Raw genomic sequence first — 17,474 nt, 5'->3', positions numbered from 1 at the left:
CACATTTTATACAACCGTCTACTAATTTGTTTGTGCAAGTGGAATTCCAAAAGTGCTGACATTTAGTATAACAGCACTGTTTCATTTTACTGTTTGTATCACCCTGCTTGTCTGTGTTTTGTACATGAAATTCCAGTTCCAAAAACAACACTAGTCCTAAAACAATTTTCATGATAAGTCAATAAACTAACTGGTCACTCATGTACTGTAATTTTGTCAATGTCCTATTGCAGTTCTAGCATTTTCTTTTTGAAAACAGACTTGAATAGGCCTTGAATAGGCTTAATATGGATCAAGATTATTGCACACCTGCTTACTGACATATTCTCTAAGATATAAATCAGATTTTAGAAATAACTGAGTAGAAAAAAAAAGTATAGAATGATGGGAATGGTGATCATGATAGGAATATTTGTACTTTTCTCATAGCATTTTTATGAAGCCCAGTTTCTCTGAGAAAGCCATTAAAAATATATTTAAAGCTACAAATTTCGTAATCGTAGAAGTTTAATATTTGAAGCTAAAACCTCTTCTGTAATCATAGAAATTTAATATTTTAAGCTAGAAACTTCTGTAATCATTAAAAATTGTCATGCATGTACTGAAGGAACACACTCAGTACTGTCTGACTTTGTAGTGTACCACTGTGGAGGAGTAATGATTCATAATCACTCTATAATAACCTGGTATCACGCAGTAGAGGATAGAATCCGTTTTGCGTCTCAAGGTTTCTTTTTCACGTCGTCTCATGGAGTAATAGGGATGAGCATGCACCTGTGGGTAGTTTACTAATGGAGGGAGTTGCAAGGAAGTGAGCAGCGTTGAGCTGTGCGTGTTTGTGTTTGTGTTTGTGTGGGCGCGCGCGAGACCACTAGTCACAAAGCACTGAAAAGCACTCACAGAGAAAAAGGGAAAATAAAGAGCCTTTTTGAGTTGTCCCAAGCTTGCCTCCAATTTCTGCAGTTTTATAAATAAAATTGAACTGAACTGAATTAAATATAGATTATGATGTAGTATTATTTTAAACAAAAATCCAGAGAATCTACAGAAGTCAAAATGGCTTAGGAAGAGTAGCATGTTGTAGAAATTTAATGTTGCATTATTTTGTGAATGAGTAGACCATCATTGAAGAGTGATTATGCCTCTTCCTTTATCAGAACTCTGTCGTTTGCTGGGATAATAAACCAAAAACAACCTGTATGGAATGTAGATCAGAATCACGTAAGAAACTACACGTAATGCCAATTTATCCACGCCTTTAAGGAAAATGTTTTGAAATAGTCAATTCCCCAAATATGAATGCAAGATGCAAATACATCTGCATGATGAAAACATAATAAATTCCAACTTACAAGGATTTCCTTATGCACAGTTATAAACATCTGATAGCAGAAGGAAATTTCCCTAAATACAGAAACTATTTCCTTTCCTTCCTTTCTAATGTGTTACGCAATCGATGCAACTATGAAGTAAATATGGCATGTCACTGATTAAGCAAATGTAAGCAAATCAAGTGAATTCCACTTGGTGTGTCCAACCATTAAGAACTTGGATGCAATGCAAGAAATGCTCAACAATGTTTATGTAAGTTATCTTATTATTAGCAGGGAAATTATCTTGAAATGACTCCAATCACAAAATAATATCTCACACTAGAGTATAGAGTAGTACAAAAACAGTGCTTTGGAAAACGCTTATTGTAATGTTTATGGAAATGATTTGCATTTTAAACCATGCACTACAGCATGAAGGGTCAAATAAATGGAGATATGTGCGGCAGGATGAGCAAACCCTTCACATTGTGACATGTTCTTCTATAAATATTTACCTAAAAACTATAGGCTGGTTACACTTATCTGGTTAATCCCAAAAGTGAAAAAGGATAAATTTAAAGAGTCCTTGTATTTAAAGAATCCTTTTTCAGACTGTGGTCCAGGAGCATCAGGGACATTTTACCAGCTGGTATCTGATTACAATCTTAGGCTTACGCCCATTTCACAATAGCATGTAGCTATCCAACAAATTCATCAAAGCCTGAAATTGACTCTGTTAGGAATCACATTTAGCTAGCAAGGTTATCTAGACATTTTAAGACAGCTTGGCTGTTAGCCAGACTGTTAGTTATACTGGCTCCTTACCCAACATGATATGTGCAGGAAGAAGCTTAGGAAAGAATAAAAAGTAAATCAAAATATTTCCATGTTGTTTTGGTGGAATACACCATATGACCAAAAGGATGTGGACACCTGACCCTCACAGACATTATGTGAGCATTCCCAAACTGTTGCTACAAAGTTTGAAGCACACAATTGTCTAGAATGTCTTTGTATGCTGTAGCATTAAAATTTACCTTACTGGAACTAAGAGGCCCAAATCTGTTCCTTCAGGACAATGCCCCTGTACACAAAGTGAGAATCCATGAAGACATGGTTTGCCAGGGTTGCAGTGGAAAAACTTGAGTGGCCTGCACAGAGCCCTGACTTTGAGATGAACTGGAATGCTGACTACATGCTAGGCCTCCTCACCTGACATCAGTGCCTAACCTCACTAATGCTCTTGTGATTGAATGGGCAAATTCACTCAAACAGCCATGCTCTAAAATCTAGTGTAAAGCCTTCCCAGAAGAGTGGAGACTGTTAGAGTAGCAACTGGGGGATGAAATCTATACTGGGATGTTCACCAAGCACATATGGGTGTGATTGGTCATATGTCCACAAACATTTGGTCATATAGTGTATATTTATGGCTTCCCATAAAATAAATAAATAAACAAACAAATTTTAGTCAAAACCTGATTTTTGGCGGTCTGCCAGAATTGAGGCTCAAAGACATCTGGGTTTTCCCAGACCACCACACACACATATAATATACAGTATGCTGTGCTACACTTAAGCAGTTGAGATTCCAGCTTGATCCGGCTTCATAAAACAAACCCAATGTAAATTTCAGATGTTGACACACAAAGCCCTACCTACGTACAATGTTCGGAAACAACTTCATATTTCACTATACTAAATCAGAATCACATTTTTTCAAAGGCCAAAGATGCAGAAGATAAATTGCTATTTATGTATTTCTTTTGGCAAAGTTAAAAATATCCCAAATGGAGCTGGGATGTGCTGTCAATAGTGCTTTGATGCTACTGAATCATAATGTTTTAGTGTCTCTGATGTCAGCCACTTGGCCAAGGCACTTAAAACCACAATGAAAAATGTTTATCATGTGAAACAAAAAATATCCGGTTAAATTAGCTTATTGCAAATGTCTCTCACACACACAGAGAGACAAATTTTGATTACAGGGTTATTGGTAAGTTAGTGTATGTTTAGTGAAAACACAATCCTGCACTGTCTACACTAATACTATAAACTAAAATACTGATATAGTACTTACCACTTATTGTTAGTACTCACTCATCAGGCTTTAAAATGCAGTCATTAGTAGGGAACAAACTGTTTGCCTGTTATTTTGAAGTTGTAATATTTTTAAGGGTGTGAAACTTCCCCAGGGATTAAAGGAGATGAATACATTCAGCAAGACATTATTAAAAGAAAGGGCAAACATTCCGAGGAGAAATTAAGAAAAAAGAAATAAGATTCATTTCAACCTGTACGGTGGAAGGATATGCTGTAAACAGCTTTAACACACAATGTATTTTGATCATGTTACACTGAAAATCAGCTGAAATTTCTGAAGACTAGTGGAAAAACAGAACAGTGGGTTTGGATATTATTTTGATACTGAAATGTATTTTGCCTAATAAAGGTGAATTTTACATTAATTTCTTTTCTTTTCTTTTTTTTTAAAAGTGAATACAGAACTAAATGCATGTATGTCAATATCACAGGTCAATGTCACAGGGTTCACAAGAAATGAATGGCTGCACGTAGTGTTTCATGAATAGACCAGTAATGAGCTGTGAAGTGTTGTTGACAGTATGCAATTCAGGGCAACAAACACAAATAAAGCTGATTATTCAACTCATTAAGATCATTTGCTTGTGTTTAAAAATCAAAGAGCAATTTAATTAGTTGTTACTATATATATATATATATATATATATATATATATATATATATATATATATATATATATATATATAATTATTATTATTATTATTATTATTATTATTATTATTAACATTATTACTACAAATACATGGATCTTGGAACTTGAATGAAAAAAATGTTTCCTTTTCTTTTTTTTAAAATCCTCCCTAAGGCTAAAAATATCCTATGGTGAAAAAATAAAGCAAAACAACAAACAATTTAAACATTGAAAATTCACAAAGGGACACAAATAAAAATATATTGAAATTAAAAAAATCTACATCCTGTACAAATACTATGGCCCAATAATTTAAGAAAATAGTGTCTCTAAAACGTTCATATTGCTTTGTACCTTCACCACTGCTCTTGGGGGGAAAGAGCTGTGCTAAAAAAGTCTCCAAAACAGCCAGAAGGAGCCCTGTGTGGGCCCCAAGAACAACGTTCAATAGGAGGTCATAGATTGCCAGCAAATGCTTGTTGGCATGATGGAAGAGAGACAGTTCTGTTATTAGCTTGGTTTGTCCTCATTACAGTGTCGTTTTGTTTTCTTTTTTGGCAGTACAGAACAAAAACAAGAAATGGTCACTATTCATCATGATCATTGGTTATTCACCATTGTTGTGTTTAACACTATTACTCTCTATGCTATTATTACTATTATCACTGTCATGGACACACAGAGTACATTGTCTTGTTTATGTGCATCTCTATGCATTTGTATGCACCTTAGTGTATTTGTGTGTATGTTCAGTGCTCAGAGCTTGTCTTCTCAAAGGAGAAATTGGGCAGAGTTAATAGCTTGGGGTTAGAAACCCCCTCTTGGGGCAACCCATCTCCTCCTCCACCCAGATCGAATGAGTCCTTGGATTCACTGGAGGGGGCTCTTCTTCTCAGGCAGGTGTCCCTGCTGGGCAGAGATGGTGGCACTGTGCCCATCCCAGTGTCCAACACTAGCTGGAAGTCCCTTGGAAGCACCAGCCCCTCTGGAGGGTCCACAGAGATGCAAGGAGGACTCATCTTCTTCTTTTGGGTCCGGGGCGAGGGCTGTTGTAAGCTGTCTGCACGTGACACAAAACCAGAAGACACGGAGCTTCTCTGGGGGCTGCTCTCTACCGATGGACAAACCTCGATGGAGTGGCGCCGTGGGTCATCAAGCCAGGAAGAGGGCCGAGGCAGTAGTAGTGGTGCCCGCCTACACTGCACGTCTGCACTGTGATACTTCTTCAACTGCCTCAGAGATGGACCGCGGCCTTCCCACAGCCCTCCCCCAATTCCACCTCCTCTAATGCAGTCTTGACCTTTATAATCTTCAAATCCTGATTGGATTATTTGAGACACCTCCTGATCCACCGAGTCCACCTCAGCAGGCTTATCATGGGTCGGGGGAGAGCACTGGTGCCTGGAGCAGATGTTGTATTGATCATGGGGGTTGTGCTGTGTGTGCACACTGCCACGCATTGGTTTGGGAGAGGCGCCTGGTGTTGCAGGAATGAGGAAGAGTGATGGTTGGCGAAACTGCTGCAGTGCTGGGAATGTAGTGGGAGGAGTGGAGAGTTCACCAAGCCCCTTGGGGCCCTCATTCTCCCCTCCTTTTGTGTACAAGGCCTCCTGAGAGTCAGTGCTCACTGCCACCTGAGGAAAGCAGGGTTGGGAGAGGTGGAAGTGAGAAGGAAGGGAACGAGGGAGAGTGTTTAAGGCATGATAAGATGAGAAAGAGAGATTGTTAAAATGAGACTGGAAGGGATTACGAGAGCTGGGAAAGATGAGCAGTGGGTTTAGAGTAGAGTTTGCCATTTGTAAGTCAACCATAAATTCTGTGCTCTGGCAAATATAGAAGTTAGACTAGTTAGTCTTTCTGTAGAACTAATGCCTTGAACTGTGCACTTTCAACTATATAAAAATGTTGTTCAGTGCAAGGCACAGTTTGCAACATCAATATCTGCCCTTTCCTCTTATTTCTCCCTTGTCTCTCTTTCAATTCATTACACTTCTGGTGATTTGTTTCTTTAGATGAAATTTAAATACATAGGCTATAGCTGTCATTAAAGGTAAACATTGAATAATATGAATAACACTTCTGAACTAGGGCAGAGGAACTCTCTAATGAAATCCTTTATGTTCTGTTTGGCAGACTGCACTCTGAGCCACTGGGATATACTGTAAGAGACAACAAAACAACCCCCTTTCTCCAGAAAGGGCTATGTACCAGAGGTCACACTCTGAATCAAATGACTATAAGTTTACCTCCTGCTCACAAGCCCAGTAGGAGAAATGTGGTAGTGAACTTCAAAGAAGGGCTAAAGATCAAGTAGCTTCATGTAATAATTTGGAGAGTTGAAGGACAGAAATGACAGAAGTGAACTAAACGGTGTGTATGTTCTGCCACCTTCATGTTTAATATAGAAGGGGAGCATAATATAGACATCACTGCCATCTAGTGGTCACTACATTACTTAAACAGACTACATTTCTTAATCTTTTGCCAGTCTGGACTCACATGAGCAACCTCCTGGGGCATGCGCAAATAAATTTTGCGCAAAGTAGATTTTGCGCAAAGTAAATTTGGTAGAAATGAACACAAATTGTTCTTTGTAAACATATGTGACCTTAAAGTGATCCAAAAGCAATCAGATTACATTACTTTCATATTGTGATACTCGGATTAAGTTACTGATGACATTTTTTATGAAGTAATTTGTAACTGTAACAGAATACATTTTTAAAATAATCCTCTCAACCATGCCTATGGGCAATTTAACAAAGCCAATCCACCTACAGCTAATGCACCTGTTTCTGGGAGGTGGGGAGAAACTTGAGGAAACCCAGATGAATATGTTAAACTCCAGACAGACAGTAACCAGAGCTCAGGATCGAACTGGTGACTCTGAAGGTGAGATACTGCAAAGGCTTGTCAATGTTGAATATCAATGATTGTTACAAAATAGACACTAGACCATGGGACTGCCGCTTCCTGGTTGGAAAGAGAAATGCTTTAAATAAAGCTACCTCTCTGTCCTCTGCTCACTACAAGTGACATTGTACCTGATTTTAACCCTTTTAATTTTGTCCCTTAGAGTAGCGCTGGTAAAATGCAGTGGGGCATGGGGATTATGGTAAGATTTTGGGAATGGAAAAGACGTGAGGGAAAGAGTCAGGATAGAGGGGTGTGCAAATGAATTTGAAAGATGCTAGAGGCTACCACTCCAGCTCTCTCAGCAGCAGGAGTATCTGTGTCTCAGGAGCAGGCTGGGGTCCGATGTGTGCTGTACCATGCTGATCTGATCAGGATTAGTCACATTAGTGGATACACAGGGCACAAGAAGAAAAGGAGAAAAAAAGAAGAGGAAGAAGAGAATTCAGGAAGAATTATGAGTGGCAATGGAATAGACCAGAGGACAGGTCTGTCATGCAGAGGCTCCAAATACACTACATAAAACGGACAGAAGATACACAGAATACAACGAAAGGCAAGCAATGACTAAGTAGCAGGTGCGGAGAAGAAATTCACAAAGACGCTGATGTAGCACAGTCAGTGTCATTGAGTCTTTTGAGAGAAAGCTGTAAATGTGTGACGTGAAGTGTGTGGGTAGAGCTCACCTGTCGGCGCAAGGTGCGGGAGAGTGTGTGTCCCCGGCGAGGGGGAGGAATTCTGGGAATACACTCTGAGTCAGACAGGCTGTGGGGGCTGATGGGCCGGAACAGATCTGTAGGTACAGTCAGGTGCTGTGCGGGCTCTTCTGTCTGAGACTGTACAGAGCTAATGGAGCCTGTGAATAGAGATAAAAGAGTTATTTAATGTGACAAATATTCAGGAACTCCCATAATTTTTAGCATGAAATAATTTAAGGCACATGGAATATATTATGACATACTGAATATGTAAAATGTCCAATACCAAACATACAGTAAGTGTTATTCTTATAGCAAAATTAAGGAGCTGTCAAGTTCTGACAAAAATCATATGGAATTGGGGACCCATATTAGAGATGTGAGTATGGGACATTTTCTAAAAATGTTTTCCATTCCCACCCACTCCCGACGCAATTCTGACCAATCCTGGCTGCTGCTGCAGTTCTGCTTATAACCGTCTTTGCTCAAAATATAAGGAAATAAATCCTTTAATCCACAGCAACCCTGACCAGGATAAAGCAGATAAAGCAGTGAAAATTGTATGAATAAAAACAGTAAACACATCACACAGTGCCACATGAGCACCACACTGTATCCAATATGCTTGACATGGCCACTGTTCCCTTTCAAAGGGAACTCGACGTTGCATTTAGCATAACACTATGGGAGTGCCCTTGCGCGCGACCGGTATCTGAAGCTTGTGTAAAATCATGCCTCCATTTATAGTCCTGCCATGATCAGGTGACGTGGGAATTAAGTGCGTCACGTGATATAAATATGGCACCTGTGAACCGTGCCATCAACCTTATTATCTTCAGCGAGACTGCATTTTGGTTGTTTGTGTAAAGAAACAAAAGACGCACCATTTCCTCTCGATCTTTTCTCAAAATCTCAGAACCTTTCTATCCCTTTAAAAAAAGCGAAGAAAAAAAAGGAATGAGCGAGAGAGAAAAATATGAGTGAGAGAATTCGGGAAGTGTGTTACAGCTTGCTCCTGTTTCATCACAGGGAGTAGTGCACACTTTCTGTGTGAAGTGTCTACGGGGTGGAGCATGCAATGGCAGCCTCGAGAGGCTGCACATTGTAACGCCTACATCAGGCAGCTCTGCTCGCGACTTGCTCTCTTGTTGGAAGCTGAAGCGAGTTGGGTTTCAGAGCCTCACGGATCTCAGGTCCGAGGGATCTCTTATGGATTCGGAAGAGGAGCCAGAGACGAGCACTGCTCTATCTCTTGCTCTGTCTTCCGGGTCTGGCTCTCTGCTGGATTTTGGAGCTCGCGTCACGACTCCTCCTTCCGCTATGGAAAGTCAAAAGGGAAAAAAGAGGAAAAAAACAAACACACAAAAATAATAGTAATAATTCCGAGGAGCCAAAATGGTGTACTAAAAACTGAGAGCAGCATATAAAGAGCTGCTTAAAGTGATTACTAAGGCTGGATGAGTCTTTTTCTCAATAGTGAAAGTAAATCCCTCACACTGCAGAAAACACCCTTTCTTTCAGAACTGCATGACAAAATATCAGGCTTCTGGGGGAAAACTGTGCATTCTATCACGATCCAGGGAACTGGCGGTTCAACATCAAGATGTTGTTCTCGGCCACATGAAGAGCTTGGGGCTTAGGTTGAACCTCAGAAAAGTATGCTTTCTCCAGTGCAGTGGACAACTTTTCTAGGGGTTATAAGGATTCTACTACGATGAGGGCATTTCTATCCCCAACATGCGTAGGGTCAATTCTATCAACATTGAGCAAGATAAAGCTGGATCTTGGCATCCCCTCCAGTCTCTATGGGAGACTATTGGAGCTTATGGGCAGCCAACGTCATACCACTGGGCCTATTACACTCTGAGAGAATCAGTGTCATGCGGCGATGCCTGCGTGCTCTGAGAATTTGAGTGTCCCCGGTTTCTAGCCTTGGGTCACACTCTAGGGGTGTCTCCTTAGCGCAAGGCGGTAAGGACACACACCTCCCTCACGGGCTGGAGCGCGGTCTTAGACAGCTGTCCAGCTCACGGTCTCTGGAGTGGCCCTCAGTTGGAGTGACATACTGTATAAATTGCCTAGAAATGTGGGCCATATTTCTAGCACTGAAATTCCTTCTTCCTCATTTGAGAGGACACCATGTGCTTACAGACAACACAGCGGTGGTCTCATATATTGACCAACAGGGAGGATTATGTCCACACCCCCTGTTCAGGCAGGTGCAACTAATTCTTCTCTGGGCAGAGGCAAAGTTTTGTCAATTCAATTCAATTCAATTCAATTTTATTTGTATAGCGCTTTTTACAATAGACATTGTCTCAAAGCAGCTTTACAGAAATGTCAACATGGTATACAGATATTAAAGGTGCGAATTTATCCCAACTGAGCAAGCCACTGAGTGGCGACGGTGGCAAGGAAAAACTCCCTAAGATGTTTTAAGAGGAAGAAACCTTGAGAGGAACCCGACTCAGAAGGGAACCCATCCTCATCTGGGTAACAACAGATAGTGTGAAAAAGTTCATTATGGATTTATATGAAGTCTGTATGGCCTTAGGAGCAGCCGTAGTCCCAGCAGTCTGGAATTAAAGAAGATTTGAGCTCCATCCAGAGGCAGAAAGGATCTGGATCTCTAGTATCTCCATAAATTCATGTGGGGCTCGGCAAAAGGAGAGAGGGAGAAAAAAGATTATTATGACTGCGAAGTAGTAGAACAGAATCTAGTCAGGGTAGGCTTGAGTAAACAAATACATTTTAAGCCTAGACTTAAACACTGAGACTGTGTCTGAGTCCCGAACACTAATAGGAAGACTGTTCCATAACTGTGGGGCTCTATAAGAGAAAGCTCTTCCCCCTGCTGTAGCCTTCACTATTCGAGGTACCGTCAAATAGCCTGCATCTTTTGATCTAAGTAGGCGTGGCGGATTATATAAAACCAAAAGGTCGCTTAGATATTGTGGCGCGAGACCATTTAGTGCTTTATAGGTTAATAAAAGTATTTTATAGTTAATGCGAGATTTTACTGGGAGCCAATGCAGTATTGATAATATCGGTGTGATATGGTCGTACCTTCTAGTTCTAGTTAGGACTCTAGCAGCTGCATTCTGGACTAACTGGAGCTTATTTATATTCCTACTGGAACATCCAGACAGTAAGGCATTACAGTAATCTAATCTAGAGGTGACGAATGCATGAACTAGTATTTCCGCATCATGTAGTGACAATATGTTTCTTATTTTAGAAATATTTCTGAGATGAAAGAAGGCTATCCTAGTAATATTATCTACATGAGCATCAAATGATAGGCTGGAGTCAATAATCACTCCAAGGTCTTTAACTGCTGCACATGATGAAACAGAAAGACCATCCAGAGTAACCATGTGATCAGAAAGATTACTTCTAGCTACACGTGGGCCTAATAAAAGTATTTCTGTTTTATCAGAATTAAGTAGAAGGAAGTTAGTTAACATCCAATGTCTAATGTCCTTTACACAATCCTCAGCTTTACTAAGCTTCTGTCTGTCCTCTGGCTTCGCTGAAACATACAACTGTGTATCATCAGCATAACAGTGGAAGCTAATTCCATGTTTACGAATAATTTGACCTAGGGGTAGCATATATAAAGTAAAGAGCAGTGGGCCTAAAACAGAAGCCTGTGGAACTCCAAAAGTAACCTCAGTACGCATGGAGAATTCACCATTTACATCGTCAATGAGTGCAATGTACATTCTGGGCAACTGGAAAGGGGGGGCAGACATCCTGTTGAGGCAGGTGCTTAGGCTCAGGGATTGGTGGCTCCATCCACAAGTGGTGGAGTCCATATGGCGGAGATTTGTCCAAGGGGGACTGCATGTGTTCGCCTCCAAGGAGACAACACACTGTGGTTCGCCCTCATTCCTCCCGCAAAATTAGGGCTGGACACCATGGTGCACATGTGGTCGAGGTCACATCTGTATGCTTTTCCTCTGATCGCTCTGCTCCCACAAGTTCTAGCAAGAGTTCGCCAATACAGTCTATGTCTGTTGCTAGTAGCACCTTATTGATCAGCTCAAATATGGTTCTCAGAGATAATATCCCTGCTAGAGGGGAGATGGGGAGATTCCCATCTGCAGAGATCCACTGTAGACCCAGTGAACTGCGCATTAGCTACAGTCCTGGAGTTCTTACAAGAACGTTTCTCAGCGGGGTGGGCTCCTTCTACAATTAGGGTTTACGTGACCACCATTTCAGCCAGCCACACCCCTGTTGATGGAGCCTCTGCGGGGCAACATCCTCTAACTTTGAGGTTTATGCGTGGTGTCAGGTGGCTGAGGCCCATCTGCAAGCCGTGTATACATTCCTGGGACCTTTCTGTGGTCCTGGAAGGTCTGTCTGGTGCCCCATTTGAGCCCTTAGAGTAGATCTACTGTCTGAAGCTGGAGGGCTGATTTATCACTCTTGGCCAGCACTATGGAAACTGTGGGTCTGGCCCCTGAGGGGCACCAGCTCATAGATTCTGGTCTCACAACTGAGGTTGTAGAAACCATGTTAAACGCTAGAGTACCATCCACTAGGAAATTGAATGCACTCAAGTGGCAGCTTTTTGTCTTGTGGCGTGAGGAACGTCAGCAAGACTCAGAGAACTGCGCAATAGCTGCAGTCCTGGACTTCTTACAAGGATGTTTCTCAGTAGGGTTGGCTCCTTCTACAATCAGGGTTTACATGGCCGCCATTTCGGCCAGCCACGCCCCTGTTGATGGAGCCTCTGTGGGGACACATCCTCTAACTTCGAGGTTCATGCGTGATGTCAGGTGGCTGAGGCCCATCTGCAGCCGTGTATACCTTCCTGGGACCTTTCTGTGGTCCTGGAAGGTCTGTCAGGTGCCCCATTTGAGCCCTTAGAGTGGATCTACTGTCTCAAGCCGGAGGGCTGATTTATCACCCTCGGCCAGAACTATGGAAACTGTGGGTCTGGCGGGTACCAGCTCATAGATTCTTGTCTCACAACTGAGGTTATAGAGAACATGTTAAACACTAGAGCACCATCCACTAGGAAATTGAATGCACTCAAGTGGCGGCTTTTTGTCTTGTGGTGTGAGGAATGTCAGCTAGACCCAGTGAACTGCGCAATAGCTCCAGTCCTGGAGTTCTTACAAGGACATTTCTCAGCGGGGTTGGCTCCTTCTACAGTCAGGGTTTACCTTATTCCTAAAGTGCCTACATAGGCTGCCCACCCTGTGGTGTTGCATGCTTTCTGCCCTCCTCTGTTTCTCACACCAGACCAAGAGAGGATCAACCTGCTGTGTCCAGTAAGGGCTTTCTGTACTTACGTCCACCGCGCTGGCCAGTGGCGTAAGTCGGAGCAGCTGCTGGTCTGCTTTGGTGGCAACAGTAGAGGTCTTGCTATGCCTCTGGGAACAAGGGCTCATTCCACTAGGGTGGTCATCTCCTCGAAGGCTTTGTCCAAAGGGGTATCCTTACAGGATGTGTGTGCTGCTGCAGGGTGGTCTATGCCACACACATTCATTCGTTATTATAGCCTGACTATTCATTCCACCCCGGGCTTGAGTGTCTTGCAGTGAGCCTCGGTCTTGGGTCTTTTTGAACAGGCCGTACCCTCGGTATGATGGAGTGGGTATTCTCGTTCCCATACTGTCATGCTAAACGCAACATCAAGTTCCCTTTGAAAAGGAACGTTTGGGTTACGCATGTAACCCTGTTCCCTGAGAAGGTAACGAGACGTTGCGTAGCTTTGTCATACCAGGGCAGGCCAGTGAATTGCGTCTTCGCTTCAGATAATAGAGGCTGACGGCGCAGTTCATAGGTGCCATATTTATATCATGCGACGCGCTTAATTGCCACATCACCTGATCATCACCTGATCATGGCCTATAAATAGAGGCATGATTTTACACAAGCTTCAGATGCCGGTCACACACCCAAGGACACTCCCATACTGTTATGCTGAGTGCAATGTCTCGTTCCCTTCTCAGATAACAGGGTTACATGCGTAACCCAGATGTTTGTCACACAGATTTCATATCTAAACTACATCACCCTTCTGCAGGAGAGTACCTCCTGCTCTCACAAGATCTCAGGATCTCTAGACCATAGAGAGTCCATGAATGGAAGTCTTTATGTAGAAAGGAGAAAGTCATTGGCATTCATTCGCACAAAATGTTTTCTCAACTTTTTTTTGTTAGTGAGTTAGCTTTAATAAGACAGATTTCTGTGATGATTTCCTGGAAAAACTATACTACATAATATGTCATATTCATAAACATTTATAATCTAAATAGCTAAATCAAGTTAGTTAGATGAGCTAATCTAACAATTTCTGAAGAGGGTTTTAGCTAGTAATAAATGTTCTTGACCTTAAATGTTCATCATCTTAAATCATAACTGATAAAAAAGCTAGCTGGCTAAAATGAGTCAGACTTGTGTAATTTCCAAAATAAATGCTTATCAGTTTCACTACTAATATTAGCTACATGGCTAGTATAAACTAATCTATGCTGAAATGTCTGAAGTATTCACGTCATGTGGCAGAATTAAGGAGGACAGGAAAAGTCATAACTCCAACATGAATGCATTTATGGTTTGCCATTTTGTTTACGAGATAAAAATGCCAATTTTTGTTTTTATGTAATATTAGGTAGCATTAGCATTGTTGTCTCTATTTTAAATATTAGATCTTTCTAATATTTTATTATTATGTAAATATTTTATAATATATATATATATATATATATAATCAAATTCATCATGGCGATGGCTGATGGAATCTGCCTCAACTGTCGATTTGAAAGTGTCCTAAGCGTTCTCGATAGATATTTGCTTAAGCTGCTACTCCCGAACCATCCTTACCAGGTTACAAGGTCAGTCCATTTCATGACTACCATTTCGAGTGGATTACTTTATTTCTGGTGGTAGGGGTCCAGAGGTTTGTCATATATGGCTGGTTTAAACTGGATGTATTTTTTTACATTCATTTGTAATTTATTTACGATTTTTTTAAAAAAAAATTCCTGTGCGTTTTTGCAAGAGAGAACCTAAAGGCATTTGTAAAAGATATTCTATATGGTACATACTATGACATGTATATTGGGCAGTGGTGACTTGGCAATTAAGGCTTTGGGTTACTGCCAAGCTGCCACTGTTGGGCCCTTGAGCAAAGGCCCTTAACCCTCTCTGCTCCAGGGGCGCCATAGGAAGCTCCAGCTTCCTGACAGGCTGGGGTATGCGAAGAAAACAATTTCACTGTGCTCTACTGTATATGTGACCAATAAAGACTCATTATTATCATTCATATATATATATAGACACACTTAATTAAAATTTATATATTTTAAGTTATCATCAGTAACCAGATAGCAGTATTCAGCTTTTGATTTACATCACTGCTGTCATGTGGTAGTGTTCTATGCTAAGTAGTTGCTAGTGTTCTATGTTTAGTAGTTAGCTGTGCTTGTGCTGCACCTGACTGAGTCTGCTGAGCTGAGGTCATAAGGGTTGTTGAGGACGGGATGGGCTGGTGGGGCAGGAACATGTAGCTGTCATTGGGTAAGGAGTGTGCACGCCCCACTGAAATCTTCTTCACACATAGTAGGTGCTCTTCCAGATGTTCATGTGGCTGTACAGACTCTGTTGAGGGGTCTGGAGGATCTGCATTCTGAGGGGCAGAGAAAAGCATCGTAAGCAGAGCTGTAAGGCAAGCTCGAGCCAGGGATATGAGAACCGGTGCATCTCCCTTACAAACATATACACAGTACCTACAGGACAGATTAGCACACTGAAATGAAAGGCACACTGGCTATAGGGAGGAGACTGAGCTTAATGACCTGCTGTGGTCAACATGAGTTTGATGCTGTTTACTATTGTGTGACTGTCTTCTCTGTGGATGGCAATGCGTTGCTTTGGGGTTTTTTTCTCCCTCCAATTTTTTTTTTAAATTCATTATTGGGTAATAACTTCCACCAGGCTCCTCCCTTCCAAAGCCACATCTAGAGGCTGTACTATTGTAGCTAGCAGACATGAGAAGCCAACCTGTATGCTCTTAAAAAGAAGTCGGGGACATGGTGTTGTGGGGAAACATGATTACAAAATACAAGTCAAGACATCGACAAAGCTATGAAAAAATCATGGAGCTTGAACATAACCATACACATATACTGACACATAAAAATGATAAGGACAGAACCACCCAGAGTAAGACAGGGTAGGGCTGTCCACATGTGGCAAAGGACAGGGACAGAGGTGAGAAACCCAGACAGAAAAGTAGCAGGGAGCAGGACTACTCTACTGGATTGGACACAGACCAGGCTGGTGGGACATGGTCAGAGAATAAAGAGAGAGAGCTGAGCGGATGCTTAGGAAACCCAAGAGCTTCCAGTCAAATTTGTCCTTTAACCCACACCAAGGCAAGATTAATCAAATATATTCAAGACCAATTCATTTGATATTCTACTGTATACTGATAGTGTTACCGCAATGTTTCACCCTGAAACATGTTTTGAGCTGTAAATATGCTCATACAGTTATGAAATACCATTCAATCATAAATATAGTAGAACATATTTTTCTTCTTTTTATTATTATTATTATTATTATTATTATTATTATTATTATTACTATTATTTATTTTTTTAAATAATAATAGTGGGTTGTGATTTACATCACTGTAACAAAATTTTGAACATCACAGACCCAAGATATGTTTTACAAAACCCTAGGCATCCCCAGACCCCACTCTGAGAACCACTTTCAGACTATTATTAGATATTTATTAGATTGTTATCTGAATCTTTGCCTTCTTCTCATTTATTTATTATCCTATTTATCTAAACTGTTTTTTAAACTTCCTCTTGCATCTATGCTGAATCATATTGTATTTGACAGCAAAGGGTAAAAATTCCGTTCATCTGTTCTAATTTTCTGTCCTACAATTATTTCCAGGATTAAGCTTCTCTTTAATGGTAACAGTCTAGACACAACTGAAAAACTCCCATCTTTAGGGATCTACACGTGTAATTTTAATTATCTGAATAGAAATTAAACACCTGCATAGGGGAAGACTGAATGATGAATGATAAAAACTGTCCCTGTCCCATTGTATATACTGACATATCTTTTGAAATAAAATTTCCTGACTTATCTCACTGAATCTGAATATGTCCCATGATAAGTATATACAGGGAGGGGGAAATAATTATTCAGACACTATTATTTTTATTATTTGATATATATCCAGTGCATACACTCACCATCTACTTTAATAGAAACTTACATATCTGATCATTGATGCAGTTATCCAATCATTCAATCATGTGGCAGCAACACAATGGGTAAAATCTTGCAGGTCAAGGTACAGGTCAAGAGCTTCAGTTAATGTTCACATCAAACATCAGAATGGGGGAAAAATGTTTGATATTTGTGACCGTAACTGTGGCATGGTTTGAGTATTTCAGAAACTACTGATCTCAGACATCCTGACTCTCCCGGAGTCTCCCGCATTTTAATAGTGGCTACCTGACACCAGCAAATTATATACAATATCCCAGAAATGTATTTTTTTTAGAGTAAGCGAGAGAGCGTTCAGTGGTCATTTCTAATGGTAGACGGGCTCTGGAGAAACTGAGAGAGCGAGTGACAGACATGGTGAGAGAGTGACACAGCAGGTATCCTGATTGGTCTCTCTTTGTGCTCAGTTTTCTCGGTAGGCAGGCCTTATAGTTGACCTCTCTATCTCTCCAGTTAATCCTTCAGTTCGGGTCAGTTTAGTGTCTGTAGCGCCATGGCAGAGTGTCCAAATAAAAAAAAAGAAGTACAAAAATGCACTTC

General features: G+C 41.0%; 1 protein-coding gene across 1 annotated transcript in view; it reads right to left on the bottom strand.

The window, feature by feature from the left end:
* Positions 1–4,149: 4,149 nt before the first annotated feature.
* Positions 4,150–17,474, bottom strand: part of cacna1g (calcium channel, voltage-dependent, T type, alpha 1G subunit) — a 221,427-nt gene continuing 208,102 nt past the window's right edge. Inside the window, exons 33-35 of the mRNA XM_053639816.1 lie at positions 15,114–15,306; positions 7,647–7,816; positions 4,150–5,681 (exon numbers count right to left, since the gene is read on the bottom strand). Of these exons, the coding sequence (XP_053495791.1) occupies positions 4,797–5,681; positions 7,647–7,816; positions 15,114–15,306 (1,248 nt within the window). The 3' untranslated portion in view covers positions 4,150–4,796. The remainder of the gene's footprint in view (positions 5,682–7,646; positions 7,817–15,113; positions 15,307–17,474) is intronic.

Source organism: Ictalurus furcatus, chromosome 13, assembly GCF_023375685.1.
Source record: "Ictalurus furcatus strain D&B chromosome 13, Billie_1.0, whole genome shotgun sequence".
Classification (NCBI taxonomy): domain Eukaryota; kingdom Metazoa; phylum Chordata; class Actinopteri; order Siluriformes; family Ictaluridae; genus Ictalurus; species Ictalurus furcatus.
This window is presented reverse-complemented; position numbering and strand designations above follow the sequence as displayed.